The following is a 17,115-nucleotide window of genomic DNA, read 5'->3' as shown; positions in this document are numbered from 1 at the left end:
AATATTTTGTCAGATTTTTTCCATTCATTTAAAGTCAGAGTCAGTAGTGAAAGTTGTTAGCTTGACAGATTGGACTGTTCTGTGCAGGAACAGGGCTGTGAGAGTGGCCAAGCCTGGAAACTTACAGACTTTTTTCTTCCCCCCCCAGACTTCCAAGTGACTTCAGCAACATTCTTGTATTTAGATGTTCAGTTTATACCTTCCTGCATGCTTATTTTGTGTTGTCCATCTTACATCTCACATTTTAGATTGTAAACTGGTTAGATGGTTATGAACTGCATGTCAGCAGAAAGAAAACCAAGTGTAGTTATGGGTTTTGAGTCCTAGCTCATTAAAAAAATAAGAAAGAACATATTTGCTATCTTTTTATGGTTGGAAAATTTCTCTGAGGACAGGCAAAGGATAGCTGTGGACTAGATGAGGAATATTGACCTTCATAATGTACCTCAAAAAATATCTTTGTTTTTATTATTACTTTAAATAGAGAGAGTTGCCTTGGGACTTGCTATTTTTTCAGTGCTGTAAGTAGCACCTTGATGGGTAGCATCTATTTCAGGTATTTTGGAGATGTTGCAAAGCCAATAGGATAATATAAAATCATATGATACAGTCCAAAGACTGCAGAAATATTAGGCAATTTTTTTCTGGGTGGATTTTGGAACATGCTTTTAACAGATAACAGTGTATTACTATTGTCGACACCCCAATTATTTGCATGGAATCTTATTTCTCAGTTCATGCTTTTTCATTTGAAATATTGCATTCCCTCCATGCTTTTTATTACTGTTCCTCCATTTATCACAAATAAGAACAATCAATATGGTACCAGTTCTATCCTGTATGGTCCCGCATGTCTCTGTATGAGAGGGTCAGAGAGGTTCTTGTTGGAACATCTGGTGAAGGCCATGCTGCCCAAGTGGTGTACTTCAGACTGCTGTCAGGAGGTTTCTGGGTGACTAGGTGACCCTTTGCCTTTTCAGTCAGCATTGAATCAATGCTGTTACACAGCGTGGTGCTTCAGGGCTGCGTGTTAGAATCTTCTAATAATGCTGGCATCTACTTCATTAATGCATCTCTAGTTATTAACAGACCAGCTGCAATCTTAACTGATAATTGCGTTTTGTTTATCCAGCTTTGCCCTCAGAATAACAATCAATCTGTGCTGGTTTTCATTGTTAGTTCCAAGGGGTGTTAGGAATCTTAGAAGTACGGACTTGCTGCAGGACTGAGACTTCAGCTGAGCTCAGGATCTGGCTATGTGTGGGTTGGTGAGACACTTGAGTGACCTGTGGAATAAAAGTTGGAGCCTGGATTTTCTGACTTCTGAGCATGGCTCAGTTGCAGAAGCATCCATCGTTTCATACATTCTTCGTCAGGTTTTAGGACCCAGCCTTAGTTGCCAATGATCACGGCACGTCTTCCTTTTCAATGTCAAGATTTTCTGCTCAAGTTGTTTTATTTTTAAATTTCATTAATTCTGTGAAAAGTTTAAGTGAATAGTCATCCAGCAATTTGCATGAATTAAATCAAGTACTAATTAGAAAAACTGTAAAGAGCACAATAAGTATTGAGGCAAAACACGATTTTGGTTTAAAAAAAGAAAAAGCTCACAACTGCTGGCAGTTCAAAGCTTTATGGCCATTGGAAGGGTTTTGATTTTGTTATCTTCCTCTTTCCATGCTTCGGAAAAACAACAGATGCAGTTTAGTTTATGCTTTTTTGTTCAGGTTATATTTCTAAATTGAAGCAAACAATTGCATGACCAGAGTAAATAGAACTCCAGTCTAAAAGCTATGATCAGAAGAATCATATAGCAGGATGCCAAAAATAAATGTGTTTCTCTAAGTGGACAGTAAAGTGCTTTTTGTGTGTCAGAGAGTTTTGGAAATGTGGTGCATCCTGGTCAGTGTATAGAGGGACAATATCTCCTGCTAGGAATAAAGGACCATATTCTGATATCTTTCTGAATAGTAAGTCACAAAATATCTCCCACGTGGTTCTATTGAAGTTAGTGGTGCTATTATTGAAATAAAGGTGGAATAACAAATTTTTTTTTTTATAGGACTATTTATAAATCTATGAAAATAAAAGGTACAATGTAGCTAGTAATTCTTTTGCTCTTGCCTCAACAAAACATTTGTAAGTTTTTTTTAAGGGGGAGAAGAATCTGTTTTTAGGTAGAGTGACAGAGGTCAGCTACTTTACAAATTATTGCATAATTAAATTACAAAAATGGTAATTTTCTGTTTCTTTAAAACATGAAATAGTGGTAAACTGTTCTACAACTGAAGACAGGACATCTTTACTCTAAAATGATCTATCATGGACCAGGTAATTTAATTTTTGTGTGCTGCGTTCTGTCTATCCATGAAATGGTTTAAAAATTAGACTTTACATAACGCTTAGCAAACTTTATCTGGATAAAATATTTTGAGAAAGTTAAGACCCTTCCTTTTTCTTATTGCCATACTGAAGCGTAAGACTTCCCTTGAGGAAACTTGGCCCAGCCCCCGTCTTTACTTCTTTCCCAACATGTCTTTACTGCTCTCCAGTGGAAACCTTGAGAAAAATCTTGTGCCTACTGAAGTCAGTGGAGATAGAATTTATTTACTTCACTGAGGCAAGGATTTCATTCTGGAGCAGAGTGTTTTTGGAAGATCTGAGAAATTAAGAAAGCTTGGAGCCATCAGGCCAAACACAAAAGCTATGCGATTTGTCCACAGCAATGCTTCCACATGCATTTATTTGTGATTGTTGTTTTAAAAAACAAAAAAATTATCAAAGTGGTGTTTTTTTAAATGCTTCCCCCTGCACAAGTCTGGAACACAGATCAGATATATTTCGTTTTCTGCTTTACATTTAGTGTTTCCATGTAGTTTCCGCCTCAGAGAGGGTCTTATTTTCATTCTGAGACATTAATGAGTTGCCTCATTGTACTTTGAGCAAAAGTCTGATCCTGCAGCTAGCTCAGTAAGAGTCACAATTAAGACAGAGAGCTTTTACTTTCAAGTTTCTAGGAGCAATGACCTCAGTATAGCAGCTTGAAATCTTTCAGGTAATAAATCTGACTGCTTCAGTTAGCTTCTTTTTGTTCAGAGATGAACTGGGGTGTGTATGTTCAGAGTATTTTCCTTACCATTGTGTCTGCATAGCCTCAGGAGTAGTAATACATCTGTGTAAATAATGCTTACTGACAGTATAAATTATGAAGTGGCTTCTTTTCTTGTGTATGTTGTTGAGAATACTGTTCTTATGAATTTTTTTTTCTCCATTCTGTTTTTTTTCCTCAGCCTTTCATTATCCTAGGCTTAATGTGTCTCAGTTGATGAAATCTTCCTGGGTGAGAACAGGTATGTACAGTCTCTGTGAGTAAGAGTGCAATTATTTTTGTTAGCAGGATAACTAGCCTACATAAATTTGGATAGCTTAGGGGTGCTTCATTTTTATGAGGTAATAATGTGCCTGAGCTGAATAAATTCAGAAGCTAAAGGCCTAGTGACCTGGAATATTTGGGAGATGTAATTCCTGGGTCCAGAATGAACTTCTGCATTTCCTTGATAATGCACACAGTGTAGTTTTTGTCTGTCAAGCAGTTCCTTCTACACTGACAGGCATAAAGTGTCTACTCTTCATGCTGTCAATATACCACATTGATTTTTAGGTTTTATTTTATTTTAAGTGAAAAATTAAAATTTTATTTGTGTGGCACTTTCTACCAAAACGTTCTAGGAATAAAACAGAATGAAAACAGATGCTTTCCAAGTACATGAGTTTCATCACATTTCATTGATCTCCTTTGATTCATTAACAGCAGATCCCTCCCACCCAAGTCCTCTGGATGTTATAGTCTATAATTCACAGATGGAGTTGAGCTGTCACGTTTAGCTGCTCAACGGCTGTTTAGGTTGCCTGCATGCTGTAGGTCCTACCTGCTTCTTGTAAGCAGAAAGCCTGAACAGTGACCAGGCTATGCCTACCAAACTTGCTGTTAGGATGCAGGTGCCCTACTGGATACACTTTTGTCATCCCACAACTTCTCCACCTGTAGTTCACCAGTGGTATAGACTTACTCTTTTCTCAGGTATCCCTGTCTCCCCTCACCGGTGACCCTGTTTACTTTTTGAGCAGAGAACCAAGTTTCTGAAGCCCAAACAGTTTGTTTAGTTGTTGCTGGAAGTTCCCTTAGATCCTTCAGTAAGAAAGGGGTTCTTCCAGCTCTGAAATCATGTCCCTTTGGGTTTTTCTAAACTTCCTGACTGTAAGATTTTGAAAGCTAATTGCAGCACCTTTTTTGCTGTAAAGGAATTTTTTGTAATCCCAGTTCTTGCAAGCAACCTGGAAAGAGCTAGTAGACTTTGGCTGGGTCGGTCCTTTAAATCGGTGTGTTGTCGTGTAAGGGTAATGAACCATGACATAGGAAAATGATAGAATTTATGCATGTAAAGATGAGGGTTTTAATATTAGATTACCCAGATGTATGTGCATGTATCCCAATAGTCATAAAATGTTGGGATATGCAGTGTTCTCTGTAGCTGTTCCTCTCAGTTGTAGAATACAGTTCATGCTATTAAGAATAATTCATTGATACTGAAATTCAATACACAGGCAAGAATGGTCTTTTTGCCTGTATAGCCTTAGGCCACTATCTCTTTTGCAATTTAATTCTGAGATACTTAGTCTATGATTGACTTTAGAAGACAGATGCTGTTGATCTCTGTGAGAAATCATGAAAATTATTCCTTTTTCTGACATCTGCAGTGAAAATTTTTAAATGGAAAAAGTGGTTTTAATATTTTTGTTTTAAAAATTACAAAAATTCAAATTATATTTAGTTGATTTTATCTAATTGGATGACTTTTTATTAAGCACCACACTTAAAAAAATTAACATGGAAACACTTGCTGAAAGAGGGACTTTTAAAAAATACAAACCATTATAGAGGACAGCCTCAGGAATGAAAACTCAGTCAGCAGTGAATTGGTTTACTATCCTTTAGGGTTGTTTAATTAGGTCATTTGAATGACTATCACTCGATTCACTCCACTTTTCTTTTACTGGTTGCCATTTTGTTAGTAAAGGTCCACACTTTTTTTCATGTTTCCTATGTGTTGTTCCACAGATATTCCTCTCAGCTTTAGCTGCCCCAGTGACCCAGAGTACGTGGAGTTGGGAATTGAAGTGGGCAGGGCTACTAACGGGCTTTTTTGTGCTATGATTGGCATACTTGTTAATCTTATCTAGGGAAGGTGTGCTTCGAAATACACAGCTTAATTCATGTGCTGCTGGTCTTGTGGTTTTCCTCCTTGATTCTGAACCCTTGCTCTGCACATCTCCACCCTCCTCCACAATTTGTTTTTAAACAATTCATTGGATGCTCACGAGTTTATGGTTTTTTAGAATTGAAATAGTTTCTTCAATTTCCTGGGTCTTTCTAGACTGTTTGAGATTCCAAAAATGCCCTCTGCCCTATTTTTTTTTTTAATTTATTTCTTTTAATCCTTCCCACCCAATGTCTTCATTTCCAACATGTAACCCCCAGCTGAACTGGGCAGTATTCCCATGTGAATACAGCTGCTCTTGAATTGTCCGTGAGATGTCACAGGGTGACTCAAAGCTTGTAATTAAAGTTGCAAAAAAGACACTGAAAAGTTTTACTAATTCATTTGTGTTCTTGGGTTACTTTCTCTGCAATGTAGTTCTCTTGGGTGTCGTCGACCGGCGAATTCAGGAGGAAGTGTTTCAGGCTGAGATGGAGCGGAAACTAGCTCACCTGCTAAACGAGGCTTTGGTCAGAGGGCGGATATGGAGACGAGCCAGTTTTGCAGGCAGCAACATTGTGCAGGTATTAAGAGCTCAAAGTCAGGGAAGAAATAAAGGGTAATAAATGAATAAGGTAATGTTGTCTAGGTTTTGAGTTGAGAAAGATAACTCAAAAGCGTATGTCACATTTAGCTAGTTGATGATGCTTGTGTTTTGCACCTAAGATATGGTTCTTGTGGATACCTTTTTGTTTTTTAAGCTAAACATAACAAATGGGAACAACTGACTATTTCAAGTGGCTACTAAAAAATTCTGATAACTTCTTAAAAACTATATTGAAAATTATTTTACCAACATCCTATTTTAAAAACTTGCTATCTTGTCTGACTTACATGAGGTGCCTAGCAAAAGGAGATGGGATGCTCATCTGAGTCAAAAAAGTACTCTGCTGGAACACCTACTTCACAACTCTCTGTGGTGTTTTGGTGGTGGTGTAGAAATATGAAATAGAATCATATGCAGCTTGATGCAACAGTAGAGTAGTACATTCTACCACTTAACTACCTATTTGTCACAGTACTCCTGGTCACAGAAATGGCTTTCAAGTAAGAATGATTGATCATGTCAAATTTTGTGCACATGGCAGCTTCTGCTCTCTGGATTCCAGTGCTGCTTTATAGTTTTGTCACAGGTGGAATTATTCACATAATGTCCAGGAAGACTTGGATATTTATTTTTAAGTTTTAAATTCACACATGTTCTTTCTAGTCAATTCAACAAACTGAAAGCCAAAATACTTCTTGATGGCTCATCTTCTTAAAAATTACTTTTTCCAGCTAATTAATCAACAGTTGGTTTACTTCACAGATGTCCTTCTAGTAGTTCAGACCTATTATCTTTATTTAATTTAATCCTACAGTTTTTGCTACTGCTTACATTTCCAGATGTTGGGATTCGCTTCCTTTTGTTTTCCCATCTCAGAAACATCTGTTTCAGTAATAGAGATTTTATTTTATTTTTCTTTGTGCAGCTTTGAATTGCTCTAAATAGATATTTGCTTCAGATCTTCTATTCCCAGCACCTCTTATTGCACTTTGTTCTTTATGCCTCAGTCCTCCCTTTGCATATAAATGAAAAAAATATTCCTTATGTTGCTAGCAAAGATACCACAGCCTATAAAATGTGTACATGTAGATTATGGTATTACTATTTTACATAATAAAGCTCGGGTAATTTATTTTTTACACACACAAAATTACAAGCAGGCCTTTCTAGCTAAAGAATGTATTTTGGAAAGGGAAAATTCAGCATTTTTCTTATGACTTTGTATTACTTAACTGGGACATAAGGTGAGGTCTGCAGCTTAAGTTCCAAATAGCAGTGCTGCTAAACTATGCCACTTAATTAGTGTAAAGAGTCTGCAAACTGCTGTCTTTGGGCAGTGGAGGATTGTCTTAGTTATGGTCAACACATCATACCATCCCACATAACAAAGAGCTTCTCCAGGTGCTCACAGACAATGCTGTTAGATAGGGTTAGCACTGTAATAAAGGGAGAAGGAAGGCTGAAGGAGATACCTTGCTGCTAGCTGTGATGGGTGTCCTGCTTTCCTGCATGAGAATGGTAGGTACCATCAGGTACTATAGCTTCTTGGTAGCTTGCTTTTGTCAGGATGTTCAGGTGTATGGTAGGCGAGACAGCCTTACAGGCCATTGCGTGCAGCTGGAGTGAGGCACCTGGTAGTGGCCTCCTGAGTGGAGGACAACTTCATTCAAGGATGCTCCCCTATCAGTTGAGGATCTGGTCCATAGTCATTTGCAATAAACCTTTTAGTTTTACTATTGTTAATTGTATTCCTCATAGCCAAGCTGTGTTTAAAGTGTGTTGTATATATGCATCTGTTTGTGTCTTCGGGGAGAGCTGTTAATGTTCTTTGTATTTAGTATTCAGATTTTCACATATATATTTCTTGCACTACTAACATAGTGCAAGGAAGGACAGAAACTGCTGCTAGTAACACTGAAGTGTTGGATGCTTCCACTAGCAGGACATGCGTATGTTCACGAAAGACTAGAAACACATTTCACTTGTGCTGAGCCCCTATAGACCTGAGTTTTTCCTGAGGTGTGAGATATTTTTAGTGTATTGAAATGTGACATTTCTAAGCTCTGTGGAAAATCAGGACTGTGGGTCAGAAGGTGAAGCAATAATTTGTGACTGTTACTACAGACATATTAGTTTCCTTTCAGATACTGAGAAAATAGAAGTGATACCTTGTGAGGTTTAGATTTCATTTCTAAAGTCCTGTGTTTGGATCTAAGAATGTTAAAAATTATTCTTTAAATCTAGACACTTTGAATAAGAGCTTTGGACTACATAGGGTGCTCAAATAGCATGCTTTCCTCTCCCATCTGCCTATCTGTGCTGTTAACAGGTGGCACTCCATGATAATCTGTATAGGCTTTTTTTTCTTTTTTTTTTTTTTATGTACATAAAAAACCTCTGGAGTGTCACAGATGACTGTTGTGCATGAAATCGTTCCATTGATTTTTGTGTGATGCTCATATTAATGTTTCACAGAGCAAGTCATATATATTTTTAATATGTATCTGCTGTTGCTGCAAATTGAAGGCACATGTTTAACACAGTTTGCGTTGCATCCACAGAGACGGGACCCTGTGCTATATTTTGTCGATAGTTTACCATAACAACTCAGTCCTCTTTTTTTTTTTTTTGATGAATTGAATGGCTTAATTGTAGTTCAAAAATACACCACAGGCTAATATAAAAATAACAAATTTTCCGTCATTTCAGTGTGTTTAGTTTCTTGAACCTGACAGAAAGCAAAAGGGTGATCCTACAAAGTGACAAAAAGGACGATGCTCTGATTTAGAGAGCATGTTACACGGCACTGTAGTTATAATGTATGTGAGAAAGTAGTAGCTATGAGGGGACATAATGACAGAACTGACCTTTTCATGAAGACAGAGGTTCATTCTGTGGGTTTTCTACCAACAGCTGACATGTTTCTCACAAGTCTGTAACCTGAGTAAAGGCCCAGTCTTGCTGGCAGTTCCTAGGTTTTTAAATAGAGCCTTTGGGGACTGCTGCTGCTTCACCTTTTCCTTGGAGGCGTTTCTCCTCTCTGACAGCTGCCCCAGGCAGAGACTGACCTCTCCGCTGGGTTGCCCACAGCCTGTTCCTGCCTCTGTTTTGGCAAGATAGTTCGTTGGCTAGTCAAGCCTCTCTCTGTAAGCCAGCAGAGGAATTTTCCTTAGCATTGCCTTCATTCAGTGCCCTGGCCCTCTCGGTTCACTTACTGGTCTCCCCAGCTCAGAGCAAGGAGGATCCGCCAAAGTGGGAGAGTGTTTGGTGCCGTGAGAAGCGCTGCCCTGTCCAGCCCCGGCCGGAGCACTTCAGGAGTTGGTTGCCTGCAGGTAGCACCGCCGTTTCCCGTCCTGACAGGCTCCTGTGAGAGCTTTCTCAGACCCAGGGCAGGTTACGTGCAATGCCTGTTTCACATATGTTTTATGTTGCATTGCTGAACCATTCAGACCACAGTATAGCTTGATTTAATTGCCTGGACACTGAAATCCTCCTTTTTAGTAAGGCAGAAAGCAGAATCTTTTTTGATTATTTTTTCTTTTTGTCCTAGGGGATGAACCTAGTGGAAAAAGGAAAATAATCCTTATACATGTGTTTTGGAGATGGTGTGTGTGTATGTTTGCTTGTTTCTAAGTAACGCTTGTGCCTTCAAAACCCTGAACGAGTTCACCCAGAAATTCCCTGCTCCTGACAGGGCTGCTGACTGGGACATCCCCCTGGCTGACTGACACTGCAAACGCCTAGTGAGCTTCTCCACCACCTGGATTTCCCCACTTTAAATGATGAACTAGCTTTGGTTACCAAGGCAACTCTGTTCACTGACCCATGATAGTCTTTTGAAAACACTTTTTAAATTACATTTACTGACACCTGAACCCAGTTAAGCCTTTACTCTGTGGAGGTTAAATATGCAGGCTAGTATCAACAGAGATGGTATCATTTATGTACATGGAAGGTGATTAGTCTTTTTTCTTCTTTTTTTCACTTTCTGCTTTCCATATATTGAAATTCTTCTATCTCCTCCCTCCCTATGTTGTCTCTTATTGCCAAAGTATAACTGTAAAATGCTTAAATGCTTCCTTAGACGTGGGCTGCATTGCTGGATGCCTGGAAAATATAATTTCTGCCTCCTCTTACATTTTTAGCACTCTCAAGTATAGAGACACCTCTGTAAATATGAGACAAAACCAGTCTAAAGCTGCACAGAGAGTATAATTTGGAGCAAAATGGCATAAAACTTAGTATCCAGAAACTATAAAAAATGGGCACAGTAGCTGTGCACCTCAATTTCATAAACAGACTTAGAAACCATTCAGATCCAGTGTGCTGTTTTCTGTGTTGCAGCAAACTCAGAGGTTACTTTTTTTAAAAAAAAAAGTTTTTTAGTGAATCAGTGTGAGAGATGAAAACTGAAGGACTGATACTGTACACTTGCTGTGTTTATGTATAAGTCTAGTCATCTCATAGTCACCTCAAGAATACCCTGCTCAGCCATCAGCTTTCCAAGAATAGAAATCCATAGCCATCTCCTCTTGGGTTTGAAGTTTTGTCTGTAGCTTCCCTCAGTATGGTGTGAGCACTCATAAAATACTGTGTATTCAGAACAAATAATTTCAGATAAAACTTCTCTTAAAACGGTGAGCTTAGTTCATCAACACCAGCCTGCACCTCCACCCTCCACTGAATTTCTTCATCCTCATTCCCATGTTCTCTATACTTGCTGAAATCCCTCCAGCTACTTCTTCCTCTCTCCCTTCTGACTGTTCTCACCCATCCCTGTTCCTCAGTATAGGGAGCCGTACACTGTTGTTTTTAATTCTGTGTTTAAAATTGCATAGTTTAAGTTGTGGCAACTTGCACTGGAATCTCTCCTCCTTCCCCTCTGCCTTTCTAAAGGCAGCTGTGGAGAAGTTCCTTTTTTAACATATTCAGCCAGCTTCTGACTGTTACCCTGTGTGTATAACAATGACAATACTTCCTGGATACTCTGCAACGCCATGAAATGTACAACGATTCAACATAAGAATCTTCTAAATTTTTCTCATTGTGTAGCACAGCTACAGGTTTGATAAAACTAAATGAAGAACCTATTGACTTTCAGTCCCATGTGGCCTTTCAGCTCCCTCGCTGCCCAGGTGAGTTAAGTGCTACTTAGGATGGGTTCATCCATGCTGAAAGCAGATAGCAGTCCATACACCCTGCTGCTCTGTGCCCTGCGGCCAGGCTGTGATGAAGACAACCCAGCTGAAGCAGAAATATGAAGCTGTGGATGTTTGTTAACTAATGATGTATCTGGCTTCCATGAAACCAGATTCATCCTTACAGCTGCTGAATGTATGTGTGTTGAAACATGATGTATTGATAACGTTTCGTTCTGTTCAGTCAGGGATTGGTTGCCCCTTTAGCTGGTGGAAGTACGAATAGCATTCAGGATGAGAAGCAGCACTGGTTAATGGATCCTGTTAGCAGGTCTTGCTGTGTTTCAGAAATTTGCACATTCTTATGCTCTATTTGTAGGTGTTCTGTTTCTCACGTCAAATGTGACTGATGTTGAACATTATTCTTTGCTTTCAGTTAATTTGGCCTTAGAAGACTTTCATGATAACTATGGTTTCTCTTTCTTTCCTTTTAATTTTTTGATTCTATACCTTGCTGTTACTATTCCTGGAAAATACTTTTTTAGGACATGTTGAGCTGGTGTCCCCAAAAACTGGAACATATCCCTGTTTAGCTAGAACATTGCACTATTTTCTTCAACATGACTGTTATGTTGTAAACTAGGAAAGAAAAAATTATAAAGCTTTGCTTTTGTAAGCCTCAGACATGCAAACATTTCCATGTTTGCTTTACTTTGAGCCTACGGGTGGTGTTTGAGATTCTAATTTATTAAATATGTACTTCATAGTGAATGATAATTCTGAAAGAAACTAAATATATTGCTCCATTTGTGGCAATTCCTTCCAGAGCTCTTGAAACTCTGTTTTACACGATAGAGTACCTGCTACTATTTGTTTGTCCTAATTCTAGGTTGAGCTCACCATTACATGTAAATGGTTAAATAGAGGAGAGTTATTATATATAAGATTTATTTTACAGGAATTCAAAATTGTTTTGTGAGTCTCATATGCAACATAGATATTTGGTGGTTAGAGATCTACAAGGCTTCCTCATAACATGCATTCTTTTGATTATTAACATCTTTAGAAGTAGGTAGGAAGAATTGCTTCCCACAGCATCAAATACATTCCTTCCTGAAGAAAGGTGGATGCCAGGGGGAGCTGTTCGGACAATGAAGGTGTCTGTGCAGGTGTTCTCATTGAGGAAGAGCAAACAGTTCTATTTGAAGATAACAAAATATTTCCTGGTGTAGCTGCTTAACATTTGGAAAAACTGGAACAAAGAAGTGGATGTTATGAATAACAAAGCAAAGTTAAAGCAGGTATTTAGCTAAGGAAAAGTGCAATCATACTAATCTCTTCAGTAGCTCCTACTAACTGACAAATGCTTTTAAAGGCAATAGAGGCTTCCAGGGTGGCATGGTTTGGGATCTTCAGAGTGAAAGCCATTTTCATACTTCAATACTGGATCTGTACAATGTCATGAAATAAATAGAAAAAGAAAAATTAAAACTTCAGGTTTGCCATAAAAATTATTTTACAAGAGATCACTTCCCTGTAAATTTTTCTTTCAGTTACAAAATAGGTATCGCTGTAAATATCCCGTGGTGCTGGAGCACTTGAGTAGTGCTTGTGTAGTTAAACACTGATATATTATTCCAGCAATGTTGTCTTCCACTGGAAGACTTCCACTCAGAATCTTTTGTGTAAGTGTTAGGTGAAAATATCCTGAATTTTGGTTTGGAAGCAAAACTGCATATACTATTGCACATTAGCAGTGTGTATCTACGGTTGTTCAACATTGACTTAAGCTCTTCTCAGATGCAAGAACTAGCCTGTGTATATGGTGCCTTTGCTTGCGTACAGTATTTTGGAGCACTACCCACAGCATGTCTTCCCATCAGACTTCTCTGGATATTGACAATTTCCAAACTGTACCAGTTCACAGCAGTTACATGGTTAGTATAGAATCATATTCTTTGGTGTTACAGATAGAGGGACTTTCTTTAACAGCAATTGTATTTCTACATCATAATACAAGGTGGAATCTTTTTTATGCACTAGGTTTTGCACACAGTGACAATAAGACAAATACTGATGCCATCTTGGCAAAGCTGTTCCACATGTTTCTTTTTAGATAAGTGTCCTTGAGGTCCAGGCCCTGTGAAGGGAAGGGAGAGAAAGAATAAGGACTGAAAGACCAAATGTATGGTACCCCCCAAATAAATACAACTTAAAATGTAAGAGCTTTCCAATTTCTTTTCAGATTGTGAACGTGTCGCGATTAGTTGGTGTTGATAACCCTGTGGAGCTGATCTATTTTGTGGAGGACCAAGATGGAGAGAGACTCAGTGCTCTGAAGTGCTCAGACCTGATGAACAGAGTTGATATCCAGCGGGCTGCCATCATCCTTGGATACCGCATTGAAGGCACTGTTGCACAGCGTAAGCTCTATCAAATCCACACTGGTGCCAGCAAAGAGGAACAGGAAGGGTGATACTAGCTTTGGAGATTATGGCACTGCACAGTGCCCTCTGTTCAGTGTTTTGTCCTTGGGATGCTGCAATTTTGGCACTCCTGAGGAAATAAATTTTAGCACTCTTACTGTGAGCATTACTGTTTCTGTGAGTGAAAGATGTAGGCTAATGCTAGTTGGGGCATTTTGGAGCATATAAGTGAAAAGAAACAGTTTATTTCCTCCACTGAATAGGACTGATCTTTTTTTATTTGTTTGTCCATCCGTAATATTAAGTAATGTGATCTTTTAATAAAGGTAATATAAAAGTAATGTGATCTTTTACTAGATGCACATCAGAATAAATATGACAGGTCATATAAAGTCATATAATTACTTTATTCAGGAAGCTTGATATATAAATAGTTTACAGTAAGGAGTGAGACAGAAGACCTACTTGAAATTCCGTGTTATGATTAGGAAAGAAACTTGAAAGTATTTTAAAACAGTAACAGACATGTCTATGGTCTACAAAATACCTCATTGATATGAATGTTTAATTACCTTTTCTGTTTTCTGTGCAATATGGAGGAATGAGTTATGTTGTACCACAGGGTATTTTGCCAATAGAACAAGCATGTGTCTGATTTTTAAAATTCTCTGCAGAAGGAAAAGAAGGAAAATTGTAATAATTCCACCATCTGCATGTGTTTCTAAATTTTGTCCCTTATTAAAACAGTGTTTTAACGATAGGTCAGTAGATCTGCTTAATGTATTAATGGACTATAATATTGGCTAGACAGAAATGCAAAAAAGTTGCCAAGAATAAATTCCCTCACAAAAATGATGTGTTGAACAAACTTCATTAAGTGTTTATAGCTTATTGTGCATGTTAAAACTTGTAATCTTTGACATGTCATTGGAAAGTTTTTTTAAGAGGCATAGAATCATAGAAATTTTTTAAATGTTTCTTCTTATTGAAGGAAAGTAGACAAGTTATTTTTGACAGAAAATATAGTATCATAAATGAGCTGTCAGATGTATAAAATATAAGAATTATCTTTCTTTAATCTCTAGGTTCATCATTAGAATGGCTTTTATTAAAATTACATCTAAGATATGATTGCATAGAAATATTCTTTTTAACTTGAAAACTTCACTTTAAGAAGGTGCATCAGTTTGACTGGAAATGCATTACTGCTGTGGTTTTTAGTCCCACATAAAACCACTATTCAAAATAGAGCAAATGAAAATTTTGTCAGTTCTTCCAGTTCGCTTTTTAGAATCATGACTGGTTTGATTACACTTTCCAGTAGTTTTGTCTTCTATTTGGGGCTAAAGGATCTCACACACTGCCAAAATAAAATTAAAAAAAAAGGAATTAAAAATGCATAACTATACAGCTTGGGGAGGAGGGTCTTACTGATTTCGACTGGGATTATTGATGGGGAAAATAACAAAATATATAATGTATAACTAAAGAGAAGAGGCAGCCAATAGTACTGCTTAAAACAGGAAGCAAGCAATAATGTTGGAAGGTCCTTCTCACCTTTGGTAGTGGCAAGTCATTTTTCTGGACCCATTTCACTATGTCAGCTCAATTTTGGGATACAGAATGATGTGGCAGAAGTGTATTTTCATTAGATTTTAAGCATAGGTCTTCAGAAGGTAGGCCAGGACAATTAGTTACCTGCCCCATGCTTCCTGAGCATGACATATGTTAACTTAAAAGTGGTGTGACATTTCCTGTGATGTGGAGCTGGTTTCTGATAAATTTCGTAACAGCCATTTACAAGAACATAAAAATACATAACCTTGAAGTGTCCTCAGTTAAAAATATATAACCACATAAAATTGCTGTCTTCCTTTTAATTTCATAGCTGTGGAGAAGCTGAAGGAGTCCACCTCAGAGTCACAGAATAGCAACCTATGGATTATTGTTGGTGTAGCAGTTCCAGTTGCTGTGGTGCTCCTGATCGTTATTATTTTATACTGGAAACTTTGTCGGACAGACAAATTGGAATTTCAGCCAGACACGATGAGCAACATTCAGCAGCGACAAAAGGTAAAAGGGGAAGCTGGGCTTAGAGGAGCTTGAGTATTCTGAGCATAAATGAATGTGAGAGTCTAGGGAACACCTAGCATCCTTAAACAGCATGGGGAAACAGTTTCAGAGCCTTCCAGTTTAAAAAAAAAAAAAAAAAAAGTCAAATGGTAGATGAAGTCAAGAATCCCATAGTGTTTTGTTTATTCTTCTAGGTATATGATACTGCATTAGATATGTGCTTCTGAAATGGGGGCAGTGAAGCCGAAAGGAACCTTTGTTTGTCATTTCATTTGAAGGCTTCAGCTAGGACTGAATAAGAGGAAATGTGTTGAATCACTGACCTTGTTTTCTGCAGAGGGCTGAATTTTTCTTGGGAGAGCTTCTGCTAAACTCATTTGACAGCTAAACCACACCATCCGTTATACCTTATGCTGGACCTAGAATTTGCTAGAGCCTATCCTTGCTGCTTCACGTTCTGCTGGGGTTTTGTGTCACCGTTGTGAAAGTCTTGCAGGACTAGAACTTTAATTCGTGGATCTACATGAGACTGCATGAGTGAGCATGTTGGCTGGACTATTGGCGGACTGGGTTAAGATGGTGAGAAATTCAGTAGCCTGTCTTTTTCCTGAAAAGACTGTAAATTAAAAAATATGTGGTCCAGGTTTTTCACAAAGAATTTATTAATTAAAAAGAGTGGAAAAGTGAGTAAAGGGTTACAAATCCTACTTTTCCTTTTTACAACTGAAGAGAACTGGTCTGTGTGCCAGGGGTGCTTATTACTGACTATACCTTAAGAGACATTATTAAAGGCAAAATAATCTGTCTGTGCTAATCCTGTGGTACATTGTAGTCATATTCTTGTACTGTCACCTTATGTTCAGTCCTGCAGTTTTCTCCATAACAAGCCTTGTCTGTACACCGTGCTCTCTTTCAAGATAATTAATGATGTGAAAGATGAGAGAAGCAGAAAGGAGTTGTACTTCCAAAGCAGTCAGAACAAATCAATAGTAACTTTCACTTGTCTTGCCACTGCAGCTTGAGTGTCAGAATCAAGGTCGGCAACAAGTGGTACCCTTTGATGAACTTCACGCCCCGGTACCTTTTTTCACCTGTGCTGTGGCAATATTTAACACAGATTTTGATTGAAGCAGTTCCCCACAGTAGTTTCAGCTAATTTGAGAAGGGTCATACAAAAAAGGCGAGAGGAGATCATTACCCTTGGTACACTATTTCATCACCTACATTTTTGGTACCTGTCTGCTGTCGCAAGCTTTTTGTAATTAAGCGGTTGGGTTGGGTTGGGTTGGCTTGGCTGTAAGGCCAGAAACATCCTTCGTAGTTTTACTTTCTTTTGGGAAAATGCCTCAGTTGTTATTCTCCACTGCTTCCACAGTATTCTTCATCTTAATCATTCATGAGTCAGAAAGCTTGAACTTGTTTGTATGCAAGTCTCATTTCAGTTCGCCTAGGGAGCCTGTCACTTTGCCTTCATTAGGGAAGTCACTGTAAGCAAACCAGAAAGAACCAGCAAGGACATCTAGTCCAATCCTTGTGCCAGTGGATGGCTCATACTTTAATACTAAATGAGGGAAAGCAATAAAAAGTGTCTTAAATTTTTATCACTTAGCACA

General features: G+C 38.2%; 1 protein-coding gene across 1 annotated transcript in view; it reads left to right on the top strand.

Annotated features, from left to right (window-relative positions):
- The window catches only part of KIAA1549 (KIAA1549 ortholog), a 71,916-nt gene that overhangs the window by 17,620 nt on the left and 37,181 nt on the right, over window positions 1-17,115 (top strand). Inside the window, exons 6-9 of the mRNA XM_010073448.1 lie at window positions 3,291-3,350; window positions 5,697-5,842; window positions 13,249-13,426; window positions 15,318-15,502. Coding sequence (XP_010071750.1) covers window positions 3,291-3,350; window positions 5,697-5,842; window positions 13,249-13,426; window positions 15,318-15,502 — 569 coding nt within the window. The remainder of the gene's footprint in view (window positions 1-3,290; window positions 3,351-5,696; window positions 5,843-13,248; window positions 13,427-15,317; window positions 15,503-17,115) is intronic.

Source organism: Pterocles gutturalis, unplaced genomic scaffold (assembly GCF_000699245.1).
Source record: "Pterocles gutturalis isolate BGI_N339 unplaced genomic scaffold, ASM69924v1 scaffold18242, whole genome shotgun sequence".
Taxonomy (NCBI): domain Eukaryota; kingdom Metazoa; phylum Chordata; class Aves; order Pterocliformes; family Pteroclidae; genus Pterocles; species Pterocles gutturalis.
Note: the sequence above shows the minus strand (reverse complement) of the source record. Positions and strands in the feature narration are given on the sequence as shown.